At 42.6% G+C, this 27367-nt stretch overlaps 1 protein-coding gene across 2 annotated transcripts in view; it reads left to right on the top strand.

Annotated features, from left to right (window-relative positions):
- The first annotated feature begins 850 nt into the window (after nucleotides 1–850).
- Nucleotides 851–27367, top strand: part of LOC109903896 (kinesin-like protein KIF13B) — an 87664-nt gene continuing 61147 nt past the window's right edge. For both annotated transcript variants that reach the window (XM_031788331.1, XM_020500907.2), the window contains exons 1-3: nucleotides 851–1067; nucleotides 1598–1943; nucleotides 8392–8485. In XM_031788331.1, coding sequence (XP_031644191.1) covers nucleotides 1874–1943; nucleotides 8392–8485 — 164 coding nt within the window. In that variant the 5' untranslated portion in view covers nucleotides 851–1067; nucleotides 1598–1873. The remainder of the gene's footprint in view (nucleotides 1068–1597; nucleotides 1944–8391; nucleotides 8486–27367) is intronic.

Below are 27367 nucleotides of genomic sequence, written 5' to 3'. Positions count from 1 at the left end.
AGCATGTGAAGTAGCTAGTTAATTGTAAAATCACCTAAACAAACTGCACTATCAATTAGGGGTCTACAATTTCACCATGTTCAACCTGCAGATCGATTTGACCTCAGAATGGAGTCTGACATTCGCAACGGCACCATGCAATGCACCCTGGACAGAAGAGAAGACAACCTACCGCGTTATGACATAGGTCATTTTTAAAATCGGACATATATGATAGACATTTTCTTGATATAAAATTAATATTCCTATTAACTTCCAGTGTAGTGAGAGCGGCTTTATCTCAGCGCTACATCATACTGAATGCCAATATCTCAGATACACATGAAAACATGAATTGACCCAGGCTATAGATAGAACATCGCTCAGAGATGCATAAAACATTCAAAATAGGTGAATCTTTACTTTAAGTGACCTTCTGTCTGATGTAACCATACCAAACATAACATACTGTAATCATACTAATTTGAGTTTCCCTGATTTACGTTTACTATCTTACGTCTAGCCTATGAGACCAGGCTAAATTTTCATCACACTATAATTTTTAGACGTGTGAACAGCAGTGATGTTTTTCAAATCCATTGTGCCTGCTTGGACTGTAAACACAACGTTTTGATGTGTTTGACCTTACTATTATGGCGAAGGACTCTTTCTGCCTTACTTTCTACAATGTGCTAGATTCTCAACGTTGCACTTTGAAATATAATGTATTTCACGTAAGATAAACAGTTACATTGTTTCAAGTAATAGATAAATCATGACTTGACTGTTTTCGAACACAAAAAAAACCACATTTCTCTGCAACGTTATGGCAGTGGAACTTCGGTCAAGCGTAATATAATTTGCTCCCGACCTTCCCTGCCGGAAAGGGCGTGCACGAGGTTATCCCAGTTTGAGAGCTCGAGAACAGAATTAACGGAACACTGTGCTGACGGGGAGTTGCTCGCCGAACAGGTGGAACATTTGGCCAAGATATACGAAATTGAAACCACACAGCACCATTCCGAAGATTGGATTTTCAAATACCGAGCAGCGTCGTTAGCCGGTAGATTGAGCCCCCGCACTTTCTTGTAAGTCGCGAAGTTGAGTCCCCTAGACCCAGCCCGTTAGCTAGCTAATTTTGTCAGCCAATGCAAGGCAAGGGGTTTGGTCGCAAAGCAAATAGGTTATTTGCTTATTTTAACTATCGTGGTTGGTTTACACTTTAAATTATGTGATGTATGCTTGTTGGGCGTGCCCTTTAATCAATGTTTGCTGTCATTTGTTTGAATACAGAAAATAGTCTTAGCTAGCTAATGATATTTAGCTAGGTTAGCTCAACTCCAAGGTGGCTTCGACTATTCCATTTATTTGACTCCATTGCCAATTCACGAACTATTAATTGATATTGTTGAGCTGAGTCTTAAATGCTAATAATAGGTGAATGCCAAATGCATGTATGCATCATAAAAACAACCGTTATGTTAGCACACTAAGTTAACGTTTGTCCTCTCTAGTCTTGTTTTGCGAAGACAATCAAATGGCTCCAGTGTGATGCTAAACAGATTTCTTGCTTGTTTTGCAGCATGTATTGATGCATTTTCTGGATTGTATTTTACAGCTCAAACCCCTCGGGACATACAGTAACTGGAGGATAGCTGTTTATTGAAGATTTGTTGAAGGAGAGAGAATTTTCCTCCCAGCAAGACATTGTGCAATGATGGAAAATGCCATGTTTTAGGACGAACCCTTAAAGCTAGCTGGCTGACCAGGCAGCTAGCAGCACATATCAAGGATTCTGGATGATTCTTCCACAAGAGTCCATTGGGCATCATTATCATCCGGAGAGCGCCTCTAATTTATCACCGAGACAGACGCACTGTCTGTCCGTCTGACAATGGGCGACACCAGTCTGAACGACTCGAACGTGAAGGTCGCAGTCCGTGTTCGTCCTATGAACAGGAGAGGTAAGTAACATTCGCTGGGTTATCGCTAAATTGATGACACGAAGCTTGACACTCGGCTCAGTTGCTGTGAAACGGGTCTAATCGATAACCTCTTAGTGAATCAAAGCCCAGACCCTTGCCTGCCATGGGTCACTCCCTGGGGCAGTGTCTGTAGTAAACGCATTATTATCTATGTTTTCATGAACATACAGTACATATCTACTCATTCCAGGGTTTTTTATTTCTTAACTATTTTCTACATTGTAGACATCAGCGCTATGAAATATCACATGGAATCATGTAGTAACCAAAAAAGGTTAAAAACAAATCAAACTATATATTATATTTGAGATTCTTCAAAGTAGCCACCCTTTGCCTTGATGACAGCTTTGCACACTCCTGGCATTCTCTCAACCAGCTACATGAGGTAGTCACCTGGAATGCTTTTCAATTAACAGGTGTGCCTTGTTAAAAGCCTTGTTAAAAGTACATTTTTCTTTCCTTAATGCATTTAAGCCAATCCGTTGTGTTGTGACAAGGTAGGGTTGGTATACAGACGATAGCCCTATTTGGTAAAAGACCAAGGCCATATTATGGCATGAACAGCTCAAATAAGCAAAGAGAAACAGTCCATCATTACTTTAAGACATGAAGGTCAATCAATACGGAAAATGTCAAGAACTTTGAACGTTTCTTCAAGTGCAGTCGCAAAAACCATCAAGCGCTATGATGAAACTGGTTCTCATGAGGACCACCACAGGGAAGTAAAACCCAGAGTTACCTCTGCTGCTGAGGATAAGTTCCTTAGAATTCCCAGCCTCAGAAATTGTAGCTTAAATAAATGCTTCACAGAGATCATTTATTTTTGTTTCACCTTTATTTAACCAGGTAGGCTAGTTGAGAACAAGTTCTCATTTACAACTGCAACCTGGCCAAGATAAAGTAAAGCAGTTTGACACACAACAACACAGAGTTACACATGGAATAAACAAACATACAGTAGGAAAAGTCTATATACAGTGTGTGCAAATGAGGTAATATCAGGGAAGTAAATAAATCGGCCATGGTGGCGAAGTATTTACAATATAGCAATTATACACTGGAGTGATAGATGTGCAAGTAGAGATACTGGGGGGCAAAGGAGCAAGATAAATACAGTATGGGGATGAGGTAGTTGGATGGGCTATTTACAGGTGGGCTATGTAGAGGTGCAGGGATCTGTGAACTACTCTAACAGCTGGTGCTTAAAGCTAGTGAGGGAGATATGAGTCTCCAGCTTCAGTGATTTTTGCAGTTCGTTACAGTCGTTGGCAGCAGAGAACTGAAAGGAAATGCGGCCAAAGGAGGAATTGGCTTTGGGGGTGACCAGTGAGATATACCTGCTGGAGCGCGTGCTATGGGTGGGTGCTGCTATGGTGACCAGTGAGCTGAGATAAGGCTGTTACTTTGCTAGGTAAAGCATCTAAATATCAACTGTTCAGAGGATGTGTGAATCAGGCCTTCATGGTTGAATTACTGCACAGAAACCACTACTAAAAGACACCTATAAGAAGAAGACTTGCTTGGGCCAGGAAACACGAGCAATGAACATTAGACCGGTGGAAATCTGTCCTGTGGTCCGATGAGTCCAAATTTGAGATGTTTGGTTCCAACCGACGTGTCTTTGTGAGACGCAGAGTAGGTGAACGGATCTCTGCATGTGTGGTTCCCACTGTGAAGCATGGAGGAGGTGTGGGGGTGATTTACTGTTGACACTGTCAGTGATTTATTTAGAATTCAAAGCACCCTTAACCAGCATTGCTACCACAGCATTCTGCAGCAATACGCCATCCCATCTAGTTTGGGTTTAGTGGGACTATAATTTGTTTTTCAACAGGACACTGACCCAACACACCTCTAGGCTGAGGGATGGAGTGCTGCATTAGATGACCTGGCCACAATCACCTGACCTCAACCCAATTGAGATGGTTTGGGATGAGTTGGATTGCAGAGTGAAGGAAAAGCAGCCTACAAGTGCTCAGCATGTGTGGGAACTGCTTCAAGACTATAGGAAAACCATTCCAGGTGAAGCTGGTTGAGAGAATGCCAAGAGTGGGCTAAGCTGAGGCAAATGGTGGCTACTTTGAAGAATCTCAAGTCTAAAATATGGTTAGATTTGTTTACACCTTTTTTTTGGGTTACTTACATGATTCCATATGTGTTATTCATAGTTTGTCTTCACTATTATTCTGCAATGTAGAAAATAGCAAAAATAAAGAAAAACCCTTGAGTGAGTAGGTGTGTCCAAACTTTTGACTGATACTGTATATTAGAGATGACTTTTGCTTGATGATTTCAACAGCCAACAACATCCATTGGCATTTTGCTTGATCAGGCCAGACTATTGGGTGGGATAGCATGAATTAGAAAATATTCCTGACCTATAATACACAAACGAGCTGCCTATTCAAGAAGTTATGGATTTAGTGTTAAACGGTGTGATCGGCCTAAACAAGTGTAGTCTCCCTTTCATAACATAAGCCGCAGTAATGAGTGCAGTGACATGCCTCCCGTTTAATGAATCTTTGCGCACACTCAAATGATTCGGTCAATTATAATGCTGGCAATGAATGCCGCTTGGAAGGAAGAAAGGATATTTTAGCCGTGTGCCCCCAGTCGAATTCAGCCACGGGAGAACATGTCTGGAAGTACGAGTCTACCGAGGTGGAAAATACTGAGTCTAGCTACAATGTAGCGGGCCATGTCACGTGTTCCTTCTCACAGAGCGTAGAAATCGGTCACAAGACAGAATTTTACCAGCGCTCTTTCTCGTGTATCCTCCAATCATGCAATGAAACAAGCCCAGGGCAGGCAGTATCCACTTGACACTGTTATATCCTGCACTACACCTATCCTTGTCCATTTTTATTAGTAGCCTACTGTCTGCAAATTTAATTGGATTCCCACCAAAACAGACCCTAGACTGAAGTTTCTCCTTTGAAGATGCACTGTAATACAATTGTTAATAACCACAAATCAGAACACAACTTACATTTCTGCTTCACACTGTTGATGTAACTGTACATTTGATTTCTAAGTTACTGACATCTCAAATGTATTATGACAAGGGCTCATTTATGTGCCGAGCGATTTAGTGTCTTTTTAAAAAGGTTGTTTCGGTTCGATTTATTTTTTTACAAAATTATATTTTTTTCTTTCAGTTTTCGATAATTTAAAACATTATTTCTATTATGAAATAAGTAGTGAACATTCAATTGCCAAAACATTGAAAATATTCCATTGATGTCAATAGAAAAATGGAAAATTACTATGAGAAAATATTTCAGTTCTGTATATTACTTCGTTTTTTTATTTGATTACTTTGTTATTTTTCATTCCTTAAAGTCATCATCGCATCTCTGCTCAGGCAGTAGTAGCCAGACAGCCATAACGTTGTCTTTGTGCTCCCCATACTGTACTGTTTACAGTCATCCTATTTAGCTAGGCTAGCCTTTAGAGCTGCAGAGCTGTCTGACAATCATTTTACAAGTTATTTAAAGTAGATAAGGCATACTTTCACAAACTGTCTCAATCATTCACTCTTGTTGTGTTGTGTACATTCCTTTCTCATGCGGTCTGTGTGTGTCTAACGTAGCAGTTGTAAAAGTGTATCCATCTATACGAGCCGGAAAGAACAGGCTCAAAGGATTGTCATTGTAGTCATTTACCACATATCTGCACTGAACTAGGTTCAATATTTGCTTAATGAAAACTACAAACTCCCTTCAGCCCAGCGTCCCACATAGTTCTTGACTTGATTCCTCTCAAGAATGATCTGATTTCCCTCTAGAGAAACTGCACATTGGGTTCACAAAAAAAACGACATGGAATTCAAGTAATTCATCCTACGTCGTCAATGTAGTTTTCTTTTTAGGATATAAAACAACGTTTTGGTTAATCGCTCAGCACTAGTCAGACTCGGAGCTGTTCTGGCTGTGCTGGACAAAGGCAGGAAGGGAGTCAGTCTGAAAGGACTATTTGCTAGCGTTGCATAACTGACCATGTTCTCATGGCCGTAGAGGAGTTACTGGTGGGAGGCCAGGTCTTCGAAGAACGACCCCATCGGCTCCAACCCAGTCACATCATATACACTGCCTTTCCATTTCCACATTGATGTCATGCCTATTGTACCACCAACTAAGCCCGGTGCTGTTTCACTTACCGCATGGAAGAAAGCTAATTTGCCAATGGAAAATGAGCTGGTACTGGAAAGAATCTGATGAAAGGCGAGAGAATACTAGGATATTACCGTCACTTCTCCGTTGCATTTCACATAAGATGTATATCTTTTTTCCTCTGTTCATTTCCTTTGAGAAAAAGCAGATCAAATGCTATTACCGAAAGTCACAGAATAGTCAACTGGTCAGAACATTAGCAGGTGTATGACCACACACTGATCTGTACTGCCAGACTGGTATGCGAGGCTGCTGGAGCTTACTCTCACACACACACACAACAGGCGAACTGGTTGACCCATACCAGTGACAGTGATAACGGTGTAATGGCGCTCAAACCAGTGTGATGATGATGACACACACACACCCACCAGTGTGCTCAATAAAGACGCTCAGTGACTCGGTTCAGGGAAACACGGGGCTGTGACACTGGCAAGGCACTCAAGATCACGTCTTGTTATTTGGGATTTGACTGAAGCCTAAGTCTTTGGATTCCTTCACAGTACCAGCACTGACTCTTAAACCCAATTTGACCCCAACAAGTATACACGTTCTTTACCTCTTTGCTTCGGTGGTTACTGGTCACCAGTGCATGAGGGGGAAGGATGGAGGGAGGAAGGGAAGCGGGAGGAAGCCCGTGCTTCCTCTGAAGGAGAAGGGTTGCAGCCAGCCGGAGTCACTCACCCGAAGGTCCCTCCCACCCCCTCTGTGCCCCAGCCTCCATAGGGTAGTGCCACCTCTCCATGCAACTCCCCTATGCAAAAAAAAAACTATATGCAGTTTGCATTGACATGGCCATGGATCATGTTCAGTAGGAAGCAATGGAAGAAAATGGACAAACTGTGAGGGACTACTATCGGGACGTGTCCAATAGAAACACTCAAGGTTTTATAACCTTTTCCATTGTGTGTCCTAATGAACATAATGCCGGACTAGCCTTTCCTCTGGACACACTTACAGTTTCATGGATGTGTTTGAAATTGAATGTGTGTGGTTGTTTACATAGCCAAGTAGTGAATGTTTTGTTTGGGTGTCTGTGTGAGTTTGTCTTGTCAACTGGCCTCTTTGTTTGTGTGTATTCCTGTCGATGCTAAAAATGTGAGGAATTGTGAATATTGGACCCCAAGGGTCAAGAGCAAACACAGGGTTTTGAAAATAATGAACTGGTTGTTTGGTTAATAATAATAACAACATCTATAAGAATGCAGTCAGTGAGGAATAATTTTCTAGACACAGTACAGTAAGTACAGAGGAAATCTAGGCTAAATCATAATAAGTGTGTTTTGTTCCTTAGCACAATTTTGAAATGAGCAAACTGACAGTGTGGAAAGGGGATGAGCCCACATTTAGGCCAGCAGTGCAGATGGAGAGCCCAATAATTAATGCTGCTATTATTAGGCTTCCATATGGCAGCACTGGGCTGCACTAGCTACAATGTGCTAACTAACAGCGCAGCCAAAAATAATGGCACACCCATTGTGCCCACAGAGCAGTTTTGGAATTTAAGAAATTATATTTAATGGGTTTTCTATGATGGATAAAAAATAAGTTCTCACTTTCCAGTTTCGATAAAGTAACATTTACATGGTCATTCATCAGACATGTTTACAGTGAATGTGAATCACAATATGTGACTTAATGCAATATAGGCCTGCTACATTATCCATTAGTAGCCTTTGTGTGACCCTTGCAGGAGTTGATCGAACAACCTTGTTTTTTTTGCCATAGTCAGCAGTATGTCCAATCTAATAAGTAGTACTGAGCTATTTGGACCAGCATTGCTTGGTCTCCGAAGCCAAGTTTTAAGTCATGGTTTGGAACCAGAGGGCCAGGGTCAAAGTGTGATTGAGTCAGTGTCCCAAGTCACGTGATGAGGGCATTTTGTGTGAGGAGGACTAATAGTTTTAGACCCTTTGTTCTACAGTTATCAATTGAGTTACAGCTCACCTCCAAGATGAAAGGCAACAAGCCTGAGCCGATGCCTACCCAGTACCCACCAATCACTTAACAAAAGCGTATTTTTCTTGGCAGAACCCTATGTTATACATTCCCAAATGTGCATCTCTCGGTCTTCACACTACTTAAATGCTTTCAAAGTTGACCATGTTGATGTAATGTGGCTGCATTAAACTCTGTCTTGGCCTGGTGCAGGTTAAACAGTGTACAGATTCTCCTTTCTAGTCCCATGATTATGTACCCACCCTGCACCTGGAAGTTGTTCTGAACCTTTTCTATTTCATCTCTCCCTCTCACAGAAAAGGACCTGAACACAAAATGTATTGTGGATATGGAAGGCAACCAGACCATCCTTCACCCAGGTGGTGGAAACCTGGGCAAGGGAGACTCCAGGTTGGTGTGTGTGTTTCTGTGTGTGCCCATGGGAATCTGTTTCAGCTGTTGAAAGAGTTTGAGTCCAGTAAGGGGATTTGGAGAATGTCGCATGACTGTGTTTGCGTGTCGACAGTCTGTCACCTGCTGAGTGAACAATGATTTGGGTGGGGGGTTGAACAGTCTGTGTTTGTTTGTGTGGAGAGAGTGTGTGTCTGTGTGTGTATGCCAGTAGACAGCCCAGGCTGCCTGCTGCTCCTCTCCTCATCCTTCCGTGTGTTGGAGCATAACTCTCCTCCGGCTGACTTCCTCTCTTTATCTCAACCCTTCCGTTGCCCCGACAATGCAGGGGCAGGTCACGGCGGGGTCAACGCCTTGAGATCATGGAACCCCATTACATTTGGAGAAGCTAGGGAATGAGGAAAAAGAAAAAGAGAAAAAGCATGTTTGCTTTAGCATCTGTCGGCAGTAAAGATCCTCGGCTGACTTTTATGGGGGTAAACAAGGGAAGCGCTATCATTTCTCTCTTTCTCTGCCTCTTTTCTTTATTTCCCTTTTATTTTCCCTCGGATGACAATGGTGTGAGCGTTGGTGGGTGGACAAGTTTTTAAACTTGGAGGAGAAAGTTGGAGCTGGCTGCTGCCCTCACACTGCAGACACTTTAATGGTGGAGCTGGGTTCGTGTTGTGGGACCTGCTGCTGGGATGAATGGAGTAGAGGCCCTCCTCGCTCACTCCCATAGAGCCTCTACAGACTCCCAGGGCCCCAGATACCTCCAATGGCACGAGTTCACATGACTGCCCAGTGTTTTACCTAGTTTATCTTTGGGGGTGGGGGGGGGGCTTTTTTAAATAATTTTTTTTCCCCCTACCCCTTTTTCTCCCTAATTTTGTGGTTTCCAATTGTCCAATCGCCTCAACTCCTGTACGGACTTGGGAGAGGTGAAGGTTGAGAGCCGTGCATCCCCCGAAACACAACCCAATCAAGCCGCACTGCTTCTTGACACAATGCCCACTTAACCCAGCCGCACCAATGTGTCCGAAGAAACACTGTACACCTGGCGACCATGTCAGCGTGCACTGCGCTCGGCCCGCCACAGGAGTCGCTAGTGTGCAATGGGACAAGGACATCCCTGCCGGCCAAACCCTCCCCTAACCCGGACGACGCTGGGCCAATTGTGCGCCGCCCCATGGGACTCTCGGTCACGGCTGGCTGCGACAGAGCCTGGACTTGAAGCCAGAATCTCTAGTGGCACAGCTAGCACTGCAGAGCGTTAGACCTCTGCGCCACTCGGGCGGCCCAACGGAATTCAACAGTATTCAAAAATGTATTGAATTAAGTAGGAAATCAACTAAATATATTATTTTGCCCAAGATGATCGAAAGACATGAACAAAGTGTGTCGTTGATTTGTATTTCCCTTTCTGAACTTTCAACCTTCTGAAGCAAAGGCGCGGTAATTACCAGCGTTGGTCTACCACTTTGTGTAATCGTTAGCAATGATGGTAACGACAACCGTCTTCTGGGAGATGGAAAGGCTTTCCCCAAAATCTTCTCAATTAAATGTTAACTACAAAATAGCCTATGCCTACCTGGCAGAATATCATTGTGATAATTTGCATCAATCCAGTGGCAATTGTTTAGCAAACTCTGCAATCATATGCGTGCTACAGAAACGCTGCTAACCAAACAAGTTGCTGGTGCCACTTAAATTAAAGCGTATCTACACCCAAAAATGAAAACTTAGATTTTTCCTAGACCTCAAAAGTGGCCCCTTGATGTGGTTTAAGCATTGTTGTGGACTTAGAACATCAAATGTCATTTGTTTTTCTGTTAAAGCTGACTATGGTGACTTGTTGTGTATATGGAAGCAGCCTCTTCTGTCTTACAGAGACTGGACTCTGTTTATCATGCATGCTTGCGCTGGATTACAAATGCCAAGTCACTCACCCACCATTGCACCTTGTACCAAATGGTGGTTTGGACCTCACTTTATATGCACAGAATACTACATTTGTATGTGTTCATCTACAAAGTCATTTTGGGTAAACTCCCTCTACATCTGTATTCTAGTCTCCTTCACCATCAGCAGTTACCATATTCGGTCTGCTAGGTGATTGCTACTTAAAGTCCCCAGGACATTTACAGTGTATTCAGACCCCTTGACCTTTTACATATTTTGTTAAGTTACAGCCAGATTTTAAAATGGATTGTTTTTCTCCCTCATCAATCTACACACAATGCCCCATAATGACAAAGCAAAAGCAGGTTTAGAAATGTTTGCAATTTCACCTTTTTCAGATCTGTGCCTCGACACAATCCTGTCTCAGAGCTCTAAGGACTATTCCTTTGAACTCATGGCTTGGTTTTTGCTCTGACATGCACTGTCAGCTGTTGGACCTTTTTATATAGACAGGTGTGTGCCTTTTCCAAATAATTTCCAATCAATTGAATGTGGACTCCAACCAAGTTGTAGAAACATCTAAAGGTTGATCAATGTAAACAGGATGCACTTGAGCTCAATTTAGAGTCTCAGCAAAGGGTCTGAATACTTTTTTTCTTAACCTGTTTGCTTTGTCATGATGGGGGAATTGTGTAGATTATTGAATCAATTTTAGAATAAGGCTGTAACTTAATAAGAAAATGTGGAAAAAGTCATGGGGTCTGAATACTTTCTGAATGCAATGTATAGTATTAGGCAAGACTGTTTTCTCATTTTGTGCACCAGAGGCATGGAATAGTCTACATCCCATGCTTTATCTACATATGTTAGTGCCACTGAATTAATTAAAAATGTTGATTGGAGACTGTAACAGAGGAGTGTAAAAAAAAAAATATTGTATATTTTTTAATTCTGTAATGTATTGATTGTTTCTGCTGCCTTGGCCAGGTCTCCCTTAAAATAGAGGCTCTGGTTCTCAATGGGCTTTTCCTGGTTAAATAAAATGTAACTTTTTGGGCGTCTTGACCAAATTCACATAGAAATGTGAGTTCCAGATCTGTTAGTCTAATTGAAAGGAAGTCTATGAAGCGGTAGATCTATTCTATGTGCGGTGTTTCTATGCTTCCCATTCTCAAGTTTTGTTTTAGCATATTTTGCTTTAAATTTTGTACAACAGCTTCAAACAGCAGAAAATACATTTGACTGCTTGTTTTGTCAAACTTAAATTAGGCAAACTTTTTGAGTTTTAGCAACCAGGAAATGGCGGCGCGGTTTCTGCATATTGCAACTTGAAAATGTGTGATTTTTATCGAATATGTGGGAAGTTGAACTGCTAATGTTTTGTCTCTGCTCCCGTGTCTTGTTAAAGTTTAATGGCCGGTTTTGGTTTGTTCTCCCTATGTGTTCTTTCCTCTAGAATTAGGGATAGCCGTGTCGTGTCGATGCATGTTCAACCTTCTGTGTTGGCTGATCTGCTGTATCATGATTCATGAGTGGAAAATGATAATGTCAGATAGGGCCTGTCTAATGAATGTTCAATAGGCCTACAGTACATTGACACTCCCTGAATGTCCCTGGCTGGAACTGACTGTGCTCCACCTCCATTGAGACAAACTGGCCACGCTCAGACCGTACAAGGACTGCCTATCTAGCACTACCTTCAACAACCTTCAATCGATGAAGACCACCATACATGCACACTGGCCACACACACACACTAGTGCTGTGACGGTCATTGAATTTTGGATGACTGTAATTGGCCAGTCAAATGACTGAGTTCTCTGTAATAACTATTTTGAATAGCCCCCCCCCCCCCCCAATGATTCAAATATATACAGTGCATTCGGAGTAGTCAGACCCCTTTTTCCACATCTTGTTACATTACAACTTTATTCTAAAATGTGTTAATTCATTTTTTCCTCATCAATCTAAACACAATACCCTATAACCTGACAGAGCTTGGGAGGACCTTCCCAAAGGACAACCATCTCTGCAGCACTCCACCAATCAGGGTTTTCTGATAGTGGCCAGAAGGAAGCCATTCGTCAGTAAAAAGCACATGACAGCCCGCTTCATCTTTGCTAAAAGGGCCCTAAAGACTTAGACCATGAGAAACAAGATTCTCTGGTCTGATGAAACCAATATTGAACTCTTTGGCCTGAATGCCAAGCGTCATGTCTGGAGGAAACCTGGCACCATCCCTACGGTGAAGCATGGTGGTGGTGGCAGCATCATGCTGTGGGGATGTTTTTCAGCTGCAGGGACTGGGAGACTAGTCAGGATTCAGGGAAAGATGAACGGAGCAAAGTACAGAGAGCTCATTGGTAAAGACCTGCTCCAGAGCGCTCAGGACCTCTGACTGGAGCGAAGGTTCACCTTCCAGAAGGACAATGACCCTAAGCACACAGCCAAGACAATGCAGGAGTGGCTTCAGGACAAGTCTCTGAATGTCCTTGAGTGGCCCAGCCAGACCCCAGACTTGAATCCGATCATACATCTCTGGATAGACCTGAAAATAGCTGCGCAGCGACGCTCCCCATCCAAGCTGACAGCACATGAGAGGATTTGCAGAGAGGAATGGGAGAAACTCCCCAAATAAGGGTGTGCCAAGCTCGTAGCGTCATACTCAAGGCTGTAATCGCTGCCAGAGGTTCTTCTACAAAGTACTGAGTAAAGGGTCTTAGTACTTATGTGAATGCAATTTCTGTGTTTTTATTTTTAGTAAATCTGCAAAAATGTATACAGGGTGTTTTTGCTTTGTCATTATGGGGTGTTGTGTGTAGATTTGAGGAGGGGGTGGAACAATTTAATCAATTTTAGAATAAGGCTGTAAAGTAACAATGTGGAAAAGTCAAGGGTTCTGAATGCTTTCTAAATGCATTGTATGTGTATATACACTACCGTTCAAAAGTTTGGGGTCACATAGAAATGTCCTTGTTTTTGAAAAAAAAAGCACTTTTTTTGTCCATTTGAAATAACATCAAATTAATCAGAAATACAGTGTAGACATTGTTAATGTTGTACATGACTATTGTAGCTGGAAAAGGCTGATTTTAAAAACCATTAAAAAAAAATATATCTACTAATCTAATATCATTATCAGCAACCTGTGTTCCAATGGCATGTTGTTAGCTAATCCAAGTTTGTCATTTTTAAAAGGCTAATTGATCATTAGAAAACCCTTTTGCCATTATGTTAACACAGCTGAAAACTGCTGTCCTGATTTAAAGAAGCAATAAAACAGGCCTTTAGACTAGTTGAATATCTGGAGCATCAGCATTTGCGGGTTCCATTACAGGCTCAAAATGGCCAGAAACAAAGCACTTTCTTCTGAAACTCGTCAGTCTATTCAGAGCTAGTTTGCTCTGTTCTGTGAGGGGAGTAGTACACAGCATTGTATGAGATCTTCAGTTTCTTGGCAATTTCTCGCATGGAATAGCCTTCATTTCTCAGAACAAGAATAGACTGATGAGTTTCAGAAGAAAGTCATTTGTTTCTAGCTATTTTGAGCCTGTAATCGAACCCACAAATGCAAATACGGTCGGCATTTGATTTGAGGTATTCTAGGTTGGGTGAAAAAAAAAAAACTTGAGTTCCTATATGTTATCACAATTACACAATGAGTGGTAAATTATGAAACATACACCCTCGCCCTTCTTCCCGGAGAGATGATTATTCCTGTCGGCGCGATGAACTGAGAATCCAGATGGCTGGACTGACTCCGACAGTATATCCCGAGAGAGCCATGTTTCCATGAAACGGAGTATGTTACAATCCCTGATGTCTCTCTGGAAAGAAACCCTTGCCCTGATCTCGTTAACTTTGTTATCCAGGGACTGAACACTATCGAGTAATATACTCGGAAGCGGTGGGTGGTGTGCGCACCTAGGACTAGAAGACCGCTCTGATTCCCTCTTTTCCGCCGGTGTTGTTTTGGGTTGGCCTCTGGAATCAATTCCATTGCCCTGGGTGGTGCGAACAAAGGATGCGCTTCGGGAAAGTCTTATACCGCCGCTCTGATATCCAATAGTTCTTCCCAGCTGTATCTAATAACACAATGTTCTTGGCTAACAATGTAAGAAAATAAAAAATTCTGCAAAGTTTCCTAAGAACTAGAAGCGAGGCAGCCCTCTCTGTCGGCGCCATCTTAAATGTAATATTCTTTAGAAAAGAGATGCGTGTCAGCTAAGCAAACAGCAGCTGAATTCTTTATGATGGCAGCCATATTTGTTTGTTTGTTTTGACTTGGCGAAAACTCCCTAATCCCAGAATGCCATTCACTCTAAGATGCAAATAATCAAAGTCAAACATGGCTGCGCCAATATGAACTTAGCCACTTTTCAGCATATTACAAATCTTCAACGTACTCTTTTATTTATTTATTTTATTTCACCTTTATTTAACCAGGTAGGCAAGTTGAGAAGAAGTTCTCATTTATAATTGCGACCTGGCCAAGATAAAGCAAAGCAGTTCGACACAGAGTTACACATGGAGTAAAACAAACATACAGTCAATAATACAGTATAAACAAGTCTATATACGATGTGAGCAAATGAGGTGAGATAAGGGAGGTAAAGGCAAAAAAAGGCCATGGTGGCAAAGTAAATACAATATAGCAAGTAAAACACTGGAATGGTAGATTTGCAGTGGAAGAATGTGCAAAGTAGAAATAAAAATAATGGGGTGCAAAGGAGCAAAATAAATAAATAAAATACATACAGTAGGGAAAGAGGTAGTTGTTTGGGCTAAATTATAGGTGGGCTATGTACAGGTGCAGTAATCTGTGAGCTGCTCTGACAGTTGGTGCTTAAAGCTAGTGAGGGAGATAAGTGTTTCCAGTTTCAGAGATTTTTGTAGTTAGTTCCAGTCATTGGCAGCAGAGAACTGGAAGGAGAGGCGGCCAAAGAAAGAATTGGTTTTGGGGGTGACTAGAGAGATGTACCTGCTGGAGCATGTGCTACAGGTGGGAGATGCTATGGTGACCAGCGAGCTGAGATAAGGGGGGACTTTACCTAGCAGGGTCTTGTAGATGACATGGAGCCAGTGGGTTTAGCGACGAGTATGAAGCGAGGGCCAGCCACCGAGAACGTACAGGTCACAATGGTGGGTAGTATATGGGGCTTTGGTGAAAAAACGGATTGCACTGTGATAGACTGCATCCAATCTGTTGAGTAGGGTATTGGAGGCTATTTTGTAAATGACATCGCCGAAGTCAACGATTGGTAGGATGGTCAGTTTTACATGGGTATGTTTGGCAGCATGAGTGAAGGATGCTTTGTTGCGAAATAGGAAGCCAATTCTAGATTTAACTTTGGATTGGAGATGTTTGATGTGGGTCTGGAAGGAGAGTTTACAGTCTAACCAGACACCTAGGTATTTGTAGTTGTCCACGTATTCTAAGTCAGAGCCGTCCAGAGTAGTGATGTTGGACAGGCGGGCAGGTGCAGGCAGCGATCGGTTGAAGAGCATGCATTTAGTTTTACTTGTATTTAAGAGCAATTGGAGGCCACGGAAGGAGAGTTGTATGGCATTGAAGCTTGCCTGGAGGGTTGTTAACACAGTGTCCAAGGAATGGCCAGAAGTATACAGAATGGTGTCGTCTGCGTAGAGGTGGATCAGAGACTCACCAGCAGCAAGAGTGACATCATTGATGTATACAGAGAAGAGAGTCGGTCCAAGAATTGAACCCTGTGGCACCCCCATAGAGACTGCCAGAGGTCCGGACAGCAGACCCTCCGATTTGACACACTGAACTCTATCAGAGAAGCAGTTGGTGAACCAGGCGAGGCAATCATTTGAGAAACCAAGGCTGTAATTTTGCACGCCCAATTTTTCAGTTTTTGATTTGTTAAAAAAGTTTGAAATATCCAATAAATGTCGTTCCACTTCATGATTGTGTCCCACTTGTTGTTGATTCTTCACAAAAAAATACAGTTTTATATCTATATGTTTGAAGCCTGAAATGTGGCAAAAGGTCGCAAAGTTCAAGGGGGCCGAATACTTTCGCAAGGCACTGTATGTTGGGGGATTTATCATTAAATGGGGGGCAAACACAGAAGTTTATACGCTAAATATAAATAAATCCCATGGAAAGGGGGATCTGAGCTGGCAAACAATACTGGGAACTGGGATATCTCTGACTTTAGTTCGTTCAAGACAACTGGGAACTCTGGGGGGGGGAAAAACGAGCTCCGACTGGGAAAAGTCATTTTGAACGGTCATCCAACTTGGAATTCCAACTCGGGAACTCGGCCTCTTTCTAACTCGGGCCGACTTTCCATCCTGAAGATCACTGACGTCATGATTTGACCTAGTATTTTTCAGTTGTTCACAGAGTTCACAGTTGTCTTGAAAGCACCATAAGTCAGTCGAGTGAACTATATCTTGTTATAACCTCTTTTGTCTGACAACCAATAAGCGTTGTAGGACATCAACAAACATGGAGCTACACATAGCCCGGCAAATAGCTTAGCATTAGCTCATCATAATCACTACAACCTTCAAAAAAGTATTTTACACGCGAGTCTATTACAAAGTATGCAAGAATTGGAATGCATTATGTCACCAGTACTTGAAAATGTGAATAAAACAGTAAATATATTATGGTCCGGGCCTCCCGAATGGCGCTGCGATCTAAGGCACTGCATCGCAGTGCTTGAGGTGTCACTACAGATCTGGGTTCGATCCCAGGCTGTGTCGCAGCAGGCTGCGACCGGGAGACCCATGAGGCGATGCACAATGGGTCAAGTGTCGCCCGGGTTAGGGGAGGGTTTAGCAAGCTGGCATGACCTTGTCCCATCGCCCTCTGGCGACTACTTGTGGCGGGCCGGGTGTATGCACGCTGACTTCAGTCTGCAGTTGTATGGGGTTCCCGCCGACAAATTGGTGCGGCTAGCTTCTGGATTAAGTGAGCAATATGTTTCGGAGGACGCATTGCTCTTCACCTCTCCCGAGTCCATACGGGAGTTGAAGCGATCAAACAAGACTAACTACCTTGGATATCACGAAATTTGGGAGAAAAAGGGGTAAAATGTACAAACATAAATTGTCTGCAACCGTGAAATGGGATACTTATGTGAAACAGCCTATAGATAATTAGCAGGCAGCGTGCCTTGGTTTGAAGGCGGCGTGGGTTAGCTGTCATGTTGCATAACAATCACATTTTGGAACAGTGAGTGCATTCTGACATCACGTGCCTGAAAAGAATTCTCGCTGGGGCAACCGTTGGAGATATTTGGAACTCACACGTGAAAATGGTTGAGAGTCCATATTATCGCATAAACTGTATGACGATTATTTTATTTTCATGATGGTCTTCATCCATAGCCGTCGGTTATACGATGCCTGCCCTAATACGTGCCAGCCCTAACACACTGCAGCGAGGCCAGAGGACCTCTGATGGGAGGGTGACTGTTGATCCAATATGGCCGACCAGCTGCACACCGTGTCATAAAGGACTCCGTGACAGTCAGGCTGCTGACGACATGCTGGCACCACTGCTCTAGACTCATCTCTCCCTTTCTGTTCTGATAACAAGATTGGCTGGCTGTCTATTGTTGAACACCTGTCTGGGTGGTTGGCTGGCTGGCTCACTCATATCCTGCTGGCATTGGAGTTTGCATTGTGTGTGTGTGTGTGTGCGTGTGTGTGTAGTTTGCATAGTGACGTAAGGTATTATTTGCGTAAGTGTCAGAGTTCAATGCTTACTCGTTCAGTCAGACCGTGGCTCAAACTCTTAAGATGTCATTCTTATTATTATATTGACAAGATGTTTATTGCACATGGGACAAACGTAGCTCTGTATGGAAAAATATCCAGAAGTATTTCTGGTATTTTATTAGGATCCCTATTAGCTCTTTCTGGGGTCCAAACAAACATGAAACATGACATAATACTGAACATTCCAAATCATAGTTTATTTGTCACGTGCTCCGAATACAACAGGTGTAGACCTTACAGTGAAATGCTTACTTACAAGCTCTAACCAACAGTGCAAAAAGGTATTAGGTGAACAATAGGTAAGTAAAGAAATAAAACAACAGTAAAAAGACCAGCTATAGCGAGGCTATAAAAGTAGCGAGGCTATATACAGACACCGGTTAGTCAGGCTGATTGAGGTAATATGTACATGTAGATGTGGTTAAGATATGCATATATGATGAACAGAGAGTAGCAGTAGCGTAAAAGAGGGTTTGGCGGGTGATGGGTGGCAGGACACAATGCAGATAGCCCGGTTAGCCAATGTGCAGGAGCACTGGTTAGTTGGCCCAATTGAGGTAGTATGTACATGAATGTATAGTTAAAGTGACTATGCATATATGGTAAACATAGAGTAGCAGCAGCTTAAAAAGAGGGGTTGGGGGGACACACAATGCAAATAGTCCGGGTAGCCATTTGATTACCTGTTCAGGAGTAGAGGTCGACCGATTATGATTTTTCAACGCCGATACCGATTATTGGAGGGCCAAAAAAGCCGATACCGATTAATCTGGCAATTTTTATTTATTTAGTTGTAATAATGACAATTACAGCAATACTGAATGAACACTTATTTTAACTTAATACATCAAAATCAATTTAGCCTCAAGTAAATAATGAAACGTGTTCAATTTGGTTTAAATAATGCAAAAACAAAGTGTTGGAGAAGAAAGTAAAAGTGCAATATGTGCTATGTAAGAAAGCTAACGTTTCAGTTCCTTGCTCAGAACATGAGAACATATGAAAGCTGGTGGTTCTTTTTAACATGAGTCTTCAATATTCCCAGGTAAGAAGTTTTAGGTTGTAGGTATTATAGGAATTATAGGACTATATCCCTCTATACCATTTGTATTTCATTAACCTTTGACTATTGGATGTTCTTATAGGCACTTTAGTATTGCCAGTGTAACAGTATAGCTTCCGTCCCTCTCCTCACTCCTCCCTGGGTTCAAACCAGCAACACAATGACAACAGCCACCATCGAAGCAGCGTTACCCATGCAGAGCAAGGGGAACAACCACTGCAAGGCTCGGAGCGAGTGACGTTTGAAACGCTATTAGCGCGGGCTAACTAGTTAGCCATTCCGCTCAGTCAGATACTTGGATACTTGTATGCTCAGTCAGATTATATGCAACGCAGGACACGCTAGATTATATCTAGTAATATCATCAACCATGTGTAGTTAACTAGTGATTATGATTTATTGTTTTTTTATAAGATAAGTTTAATGCTAGCTAGCAACTTACCTTGGCTTACTGCATTCGCGTAACAGGCAGTCTCCTTGTGGAGTGCAACGAGAGAGAGGCAGGTCGTTATCCCCCAAGCTGACAAGGTGAAAATCTGTCGTTCTGCCCCTGAACGAGGCAGTTAACCCACCATTCCTAGGCTGTCATTGAAAATAAGAATGCGTTCTTAACTGACTTGCCTAGTTAAATAAAGGTATAAAAAAAATATCTATATATTTTTTAAGCGGCAAATCGGTTTCCAAAAATACAGATTTCCGATTGTTATGAAAACTTGTAATCGGCCCTAATTAATCGACCATTCCGATTAATCGGTCAACCTCTATTCAGGAGTCTTATGGCTTAGGGGTAAAAACTATTGAGAAGCCTTTTTGTCCTAGACTTGGCACTCCGGTACCACTTGCCATGTGGTAGTAGAGAGAACAGTCTATGATTGGGGTGGCTGGGGTCTTTGACAATTTTTAGGGCCTTCCTCTGACACCGCCTGGTGTAGAGGACCTGGATGGCAGGCAGCTTAGCCCCAGTGATGTTCTGGGCCATACGCACTACACTCTGTAGTGCCTTGCAGTCAGAGGCCGAGCAATTGCCGTACCAGGCAGTGATGCAACCAATGCTCTCGATGTTGCAGCTGTTGAACTTTTTGAGAATCTCAGGACCCATGCCAAATCTTTTTAGTTTCCTGAGGGGGAATAGGCTTTGTCGTGCCCTCTTCACTACTGTCTTGGTGTGTTTGGACCATTCTAGTTTGTTGGTGATGTGGATACCAAGGAACTTGAAGCTCTCAACCTGCTCCACTACAGCCCCGTCAATGAGAGTGGGGGCGTGCTCGGTCCTCCTTTTCCTGTAGTCCACAATCATGTGTTAGCCAACACAATGATGTCCCCGTATGGAAGCATTGTTCACATAAGTCCTCTTTTTAATTGTATGTAGTCGGATTAATCTAAAAGCACAATTTAGGCACAATGTTTGGAAACTATTGTAAACACTAACTCGCTTGGCCTCTCCTGAGTGGGTGAGCTTTAAAGTTGATGATCTCCTCAAAGGCCTAGTCCATTGACCCATGATCCCTGACTGCTGCTTGTTATTTACAGTAGTATTATTATGATCAGCCACCCAAGACAGGCAGGCCCCACTCTGTTGTTTGTCACGCATATTAATTCATTTAGAATGTGTCTGCTCTGCGGTAGGTGTGGGATTACTATTTAGGTCAATAGTACAGTAGTCCCCTTAGCCCCCCTCCTGACTTCAGTCCCCATATAGCCCTCCTTAACCCTTCTCCCCGGTCTACCATCCTCATCCCTATCTGATGCTTCCTCACCCTCACCCTGGCCCCTGCCATATCCTTTCTTTAGCCCTCCCCAGTTAGAACACTGCGCCACTTGGGAGCCTACGGCATCTCCGTGCTAGAGGCGTCACTGCAGAACCTGGTTCGATTCCAGGCTGTATCATAACCGGCCGTGATTGGGAGTCCCGTAGGGCGGCGCACAATTGGCCCAGCGTCGTCCGGGTTAGTATTTGGACGTAGGACGTCATTGTAAATAAGAATTTGTTCTTAACTGACTTGCCTAGTTAAATAAAGGAGAATTAAAAAATACCCAATCCTCCTCCCCACTCCCTAGTGCTCCTCGCCCTCCCCAGCCTTGTCCCCCCTAACCCTGGCCTCTGGTAGGCTGTAGCACAGGCTAAACCTCGTCCCTCTCCATACTCACAGCACAGAAGGGCAGCGAACAGCCAGCGATGCGCATCCAAGCGTAAACTCATTTTTTAAACGACGCTGATCGCAAAAGAGAGAACCAGAGAACGAAAGAGAGAAGAGAGCAGGCGTGCGCTGGGTCTCCTGACTGCCTCGCATTCTCCTCTCATTGGCCGGCATGCTGCGTCACTTGACACGATGTGTGACTGGGGTGTGGGACAGGGACACTCGCAGCCCTCTGGGGTCTAACCCCCCCCCTGATTTGCTGTGACATGTGTCAGTGTGCCGGATCTCAACTTCTCAGCGAGCTGGTTATGGCTGTGGGGAGGGAGGGTTCTATACTCTGGCCTGTACCATGCAGAGTGGTTCAACACTCGTTGAGCTCTTAGAAGAAATTGGGCAAGAAAGTCTCATAGTAGCAATGCATTGGGGAGGGTTGGTTAAATTGAGCTGTGCTGTGGTTTTTTACTGACTCACTGCCCTATACAGTGTTTCACTGAACTCTTGGAAGAAATTGGGCGAGTGGAAATGCTGGGCTTGGCTGTGGGTTTTCTCTCACTCATGTGCACACGTGGCGTGTGTGTATGTAAAATGCGGGTATACATGGTAACGGGACACGTATTCGAACCGTTCGGTACGGCGACCTCGGTTTGGCTCGGCACTGTGAACCCTAATTAATAAATAAATATGTTAGTGTTGTTGTTGATGAGTAATCCGTGTGTTTTCATTTAAGAAAATACAAAGTGTTCTTGATTGTGCTCTCATAAAAGCCATTATATGACTCTTGATCATATTGTATATGGAATCAGGAATAGCAACACTTTGTATTTTCTTTAATAAACAAAAATGAACTACAGTAACTGTTAGCATTTAATTTTCCCGCTGTACAGAAACCGAACGGTGATTCCAAAACCACTATACGTACCGAACTGTGTGTTTTGGTGAACCAATACACCCTTAATACAAGGCATGGCTCCTGGTCTGGAAGACATGAGACGAGTGTGAAATGCAAAGCTGGAGATGAAAGGAAGGGAGAGACCTGATGGAAAACACAGGAAACATTTTTAAGAGACATGTTCGAAGCCTCCCCTACCTTCTTACACTCCAGTTAGGCCCAGTCCTATCTGGAGTGTAAATCACACAGTGATGTAGCTCTCTTTTCTGGGAGAATGTCACTGGGGAAATAGGCCTATGTCAGTTAGTTGTTCTATGTAGCGTAGTGTCAGTCAAAGGACGTGTCCCAATACCTGCTGTCAGAGTGTTGGGTGTTTTTAATAAAGAGCTGAAGAAGTGCAGTTTAAGCATTCAATGGAAGAATGTTCATGGATGAAGGGAAACGGGTGTCTGTGTGTTTTACTGCTGTTGGCACACCTGTTAATTGAATAAGTGATATGCCACTCAACTCCCACTCAGTGTGTGTGTTTTTAGATTGTTGACAGACAATCGTTTGCTTCAATTATATTTGTTTTTCCCTTTAGTGTTTATTTGTGTGTGTTAGGTATGGTACACTTACTGTATAACCGTGTAACTGACAGTTATGTGTGAAGACTGTCATGGAAAAAATAACCGTCATAACCATAAAAATACATATTTATTATTAAGACTTTTTTGGTGGAAATAAAAGCTGACTGAAGACGGAATGGCCGGGCATTTGTGCGGGGGAGTCTGTTTCTGCTGTAACGTGGACTCTACAACGTGATGAAACTTTAAAAAAAAGTTTTTTATTTTTTACTTCTGGCTGAAACAAGTAACGTGTTGTAGCAAACGAGTTGGGTTGTCTAGGCAACGCCCCCCTCCCTGCAGCAGCAGCAGCACATGCAGTCAGGAGCGGAGGAGAGGAAAATGTGTGTCTTTAAAAATTAAACAAACGGTTATTCAAATGGTTATTACTGTAACCACAGTCATCTGGCTGACCAATAACCTGCATTCAAAATTCCATGACTGTCAAAGCCCTAGGGGTGTGTGCGTGCCTCTAGCCTATGCCTTCAGGTTGTTTTTCCTGTAGTGCTCATCATATCTGGCTCCATCCTGCCTGGTCTGACAGGTGCCATGGGGGTATGGAGGGATGAGTGAAATAGAGGAGAAGAGATGGAGGTTGATGTTTTGAGCCTTCGGCGCTATGGGGGAGGACAGAAGTGGCGGGATGAGGGGTAGATATGCAGGGGTCGCGTTAGAGTTGATTAATCTATATTTTCAAAACAGACCATCAAAAAAATATCTGCGTTTTTAAAACCATTTCACACACGTTTTATATTGAAAGTCTAGTGTTTTTTTTTGCTTCAACAGAGTGATCAGGGTCGTGCAACTATAGTTATCCTTCACAGAAAATACATTGGTGCAACACATTCGGCAGAATATAGCTTCATTTTCATCAGATGACAACAGAAGTGCAACGGTATTTGGCTGGAAGCCACACAAGTAAATGAGCTTTTGCATGGCCATCAAATTAATGTTTATCATAGAAATAATGTAGCCAGCTAGATTTTGGAACATTGCTGCGGGGACTTTCTTCCATTCAGCCGTGAGGATTAGTGAAGTCGGGCAATAATGTTGGCCTATTTAGGATTGGCTCGCAGTCGGCATTCCAATTCATCCCAAAGGTGTTCGATGGGGTTGAGGTCAGGGCTCTGTGCAGGCCAGTCAAGTTCTTCCAGACTAATCTCAAAAGTATGTGGACACCCCTTCAAATTAGTGGATTCATCTATTTCAGCCACACCTGTTGCTGACCGGTGTATAAAATCAAGCACACAGCCATGCAATCTCCATAGACAAACATTGACAGTAGAATGGCCTTACTGAAGAGCTCAGTGACTTTCAACGTGGCACCGTCATAGGATGCCACCTTTCCAACAAGTCAGTTCGTCAAATTTATGCCCAGCTAGAGCTGCCCCGGTAAACTGTAAGTGCTGTTATTGTGAAGTGGAAAAATTGTCTGTCCTCGGTTGCAACACTCACTACCGAGTACCAAACTGCCTCTGAAAAATTTTACCAGGGTTATCTGCTGTATACCAACCCTACCTTGTCACAACACAACGGATTGGCTCAAAGCATTAAGGAGGAAAGAAAATCCACAAATTAACTTTTAATAAGGCACACCTGTTAATTGAAATGCATTCCAGGTGACTACCTCATGAAGCTAGTTGAGAGAATGCCAAGAGTGTGCAAAGCTGTCATCAAGGCAAAGGGTGGCTACTTTGAAGAATCTCAAATATAATATATAGTTTGATTTGTTTTTAACCTTTTTTTGGTTACTAAATGATTCCATATGTGTTATGTCATAGTGTTGATGTCATTACTATTATTCTACAATGTAGAAAATAGTAAAAATAAAGAAAATCTGTAGCTGTGTCCAAACTTTTGACTGGTACTGTATATAGTGTAGCTAGCTAGCTAGGCTAATTGAGCATGCACTTTCTTCCTGCCCTGCAATTACAAATATCAGCACCTCCATTTAGATGATTAAATAGCAGCTTACCTGTTGGCTCTTGCTCGTTGTACCATATACAGTACTTGTCATTTAACTTGAAATTCTATCATTTTAATATCAACCGTTGTTTAGATAATCTCCTAACTTGCTTTGGCACACATGGAGGCTCTATGACTGTAGTGGCGCTTTGTTGACTTGTGATTGGCCGACAACAACAAGCTACACGCACCACTCTGGGCTTTTTTTTTGTTTAGCAGTGGAGAACATACTATTAAAGTTTTATCCACAACTCTCTCTCCATCACTGTTGTTATTGACTGTGAAGCCAAAATGTTCCCAAACTGGAGATTTAAACAATGATTGAGTATCCTCCAATTCTGGTTTTATCGATCCCATCATTCGCCATCTACAGAGTTCCCGGCTGCACTTCACAAAAGGATCATTTAAAATCCGCCAGTTAAGATGAGAATTTTTGACGGAATAGCCTACAATGTTTTTTCAGATCAGATTTACTCACGGGGCAATGGCATACAACGCAGTGTGGTGTAGCTTCCACTAGAACTATGCTAACCAGTTTGGCTTCAGTTGAGCAGAGCCTTTCAGATTTACTGTATTTAATCTCATAAACCTAATTAAGAAATGGCAACGCTGACTTTTTGACAGCCAGTAAAAAAACGTTGTGGTTTATGGTGCAGCCTTTTAGATCGAATTGGGGAGTGAGAGATTCATGACACAATGTTGTGGTATGTTTTGTGGCTGTGGTGTGTGTAGCCTCTAGATTACTTTGGGGCTTTAGAAGTGATATACAACTCTAGGCCCAAGGCCAGTCTTCCGAAGATTCTTCCGATAGTCCTATTACTACAGCTGTACAATCTAAACTATCACGTACTGGAATAAATCCTAGAGGATTACATTCAACTCCCATGTCTTCCACCCTGTGGCTGTCTCGGTGGTATGTAGCCAGGCATATATAAACCATGCTCTGTGTGTGTGTTGGGGAATGCCAGCCCAGCAGCTGCTGTGAAAGCAAATCCCCATCCCAAATTGAGGATAAAAAAAAACACTGACAGTTTTACAGTGACTCTGTGACAGGAGGAAATCTATTGGCCTGAATGACAGGAAACAAAGCACTGCACAGGAGAGTAAAGAGGATTCCCCCTGCCTCCAGAAGTCGATGCCTGGCTTCATTTACATCAGTCCAGTGCTTGGGTTAATTGGGCCATGAATTGAATTTAACAACCCGGCCAATAAACTCCCACACATTGATTTGAACTATAGCTCAAAACTGAGTTAAATAAAAATACAAATATGTTGTAGTTTTTATTTTTTTCACATATCAAACAAACAAAAATTCCTAACCAAAACCTGTCCATGCAAGTCATTTGTTTATTAGACAGAAAAGCTGGTGTTAAATCCATTTATGATTATCATGAAGCATCACTAGTGTGTCCCAATTGTCATATTACTTTCGCTTTGGTCTTCCAACAACATGTGGGAATAGCCACTAACTGCTACGTGAATAGGCTTCAGTGGCCTATAGCCCCATCTCCCCTAATCTGCATCAGATAGCCCCATCTCCCCTAATCTGCATCAGATAGCCCCATCTCCCCTAATCTGCATCAGATAGCCCCATCTCCCCTAATCTGCATCAGATAGCCCCATCTCCCCTAATCTGCATCAGATAGCCCCATCTCCCCTAATCTGCATCAGATGCGTTCATAAATGTGTTGCTACTCACTGAATGTTTCAGAGATATCAAGTTATGATGCTGTGTGCATTTCATAAAATGCTTGCAGTCAAACAACCAATAATACTGTGCGACTCTGTTTCTTTTTGTTTGGTCTGGACTGCGTTCTCACCTGTAGCGTACCGCACTACTGTACAAATTGAATCCACTCTTTTTGAGAGAACCACTGTATGTTGTTGTGTAGTGTGCTCCCAAGTGAGGAGTTCAAATGAACCGAATTAAGGGGTAAGAGTTTAGATAAAAAGTTTCTAAAAAAACACCCCGCTCCAAACCAATTCGGTGTGAAAGCCCACAAAGTGTGTGCATTGCCTTGATTCCTCGCTTCTCTCCTTGGCTCCCGTTGGAGGAGAAGGTCAGTGGAGAACGATCTCAATGGGTTTTGAGAAGGAGGCGAGGATGCAAGGAATCATGGAAATGCAATTGAGATTCTCCCTGTGAATGGTAGGTCTTTTGTGACATGACAATCCTTTGTTTTAGTCTCCCGAGTTTGATTGTAAGACATTTCTATTCTAAGAATTTTCTAGAACAGGATCAAGGAAGTTGGCTTGATCCATTTGCTTACAGTACCAGTCAAAAGTATGGACACATACTCATTTTTATTTTGTACTATTTTCTACATTGTAGAATAATAGTGAAGACATCAAAACTATTAAATAACACATATGGAATCATGTAGTAACCAAAAAAGTGTAAAACAAATCTAAATATATTTTAGATTCTTCAAAGAAGCCACCCTTTGTTTGCCTTGATTACAGCTTTGCACACTCTTGGCATTCTCTCAACCAGCTTCATGAGCTAGTCACCTGGAATGCATTTCAATTAACAGGTGTGCCTTGTTAAAAGTTAATTTGGGGAATTTACTTTTTTAAAAGCGT

Source organism: Oncorhynchus kisutch, linkage group LG14 (assembly GCF_002021735.2).
Source record: "Oncorhynchus kisutch isolate 150728-3 linkage group LG14, Okis_V2, whole genome shotgun sequence".
Classification (NCBI taxonomy): Eukaryota; Metazoa; Chordata; class Actinopteri; order Salmoniformes; family Salmonidae; genus Oncorhynchus; species Oncorhynchus kisutch.
This window is presented reverse-complemented; position numbering and strand designations above follow the sequence as displayed.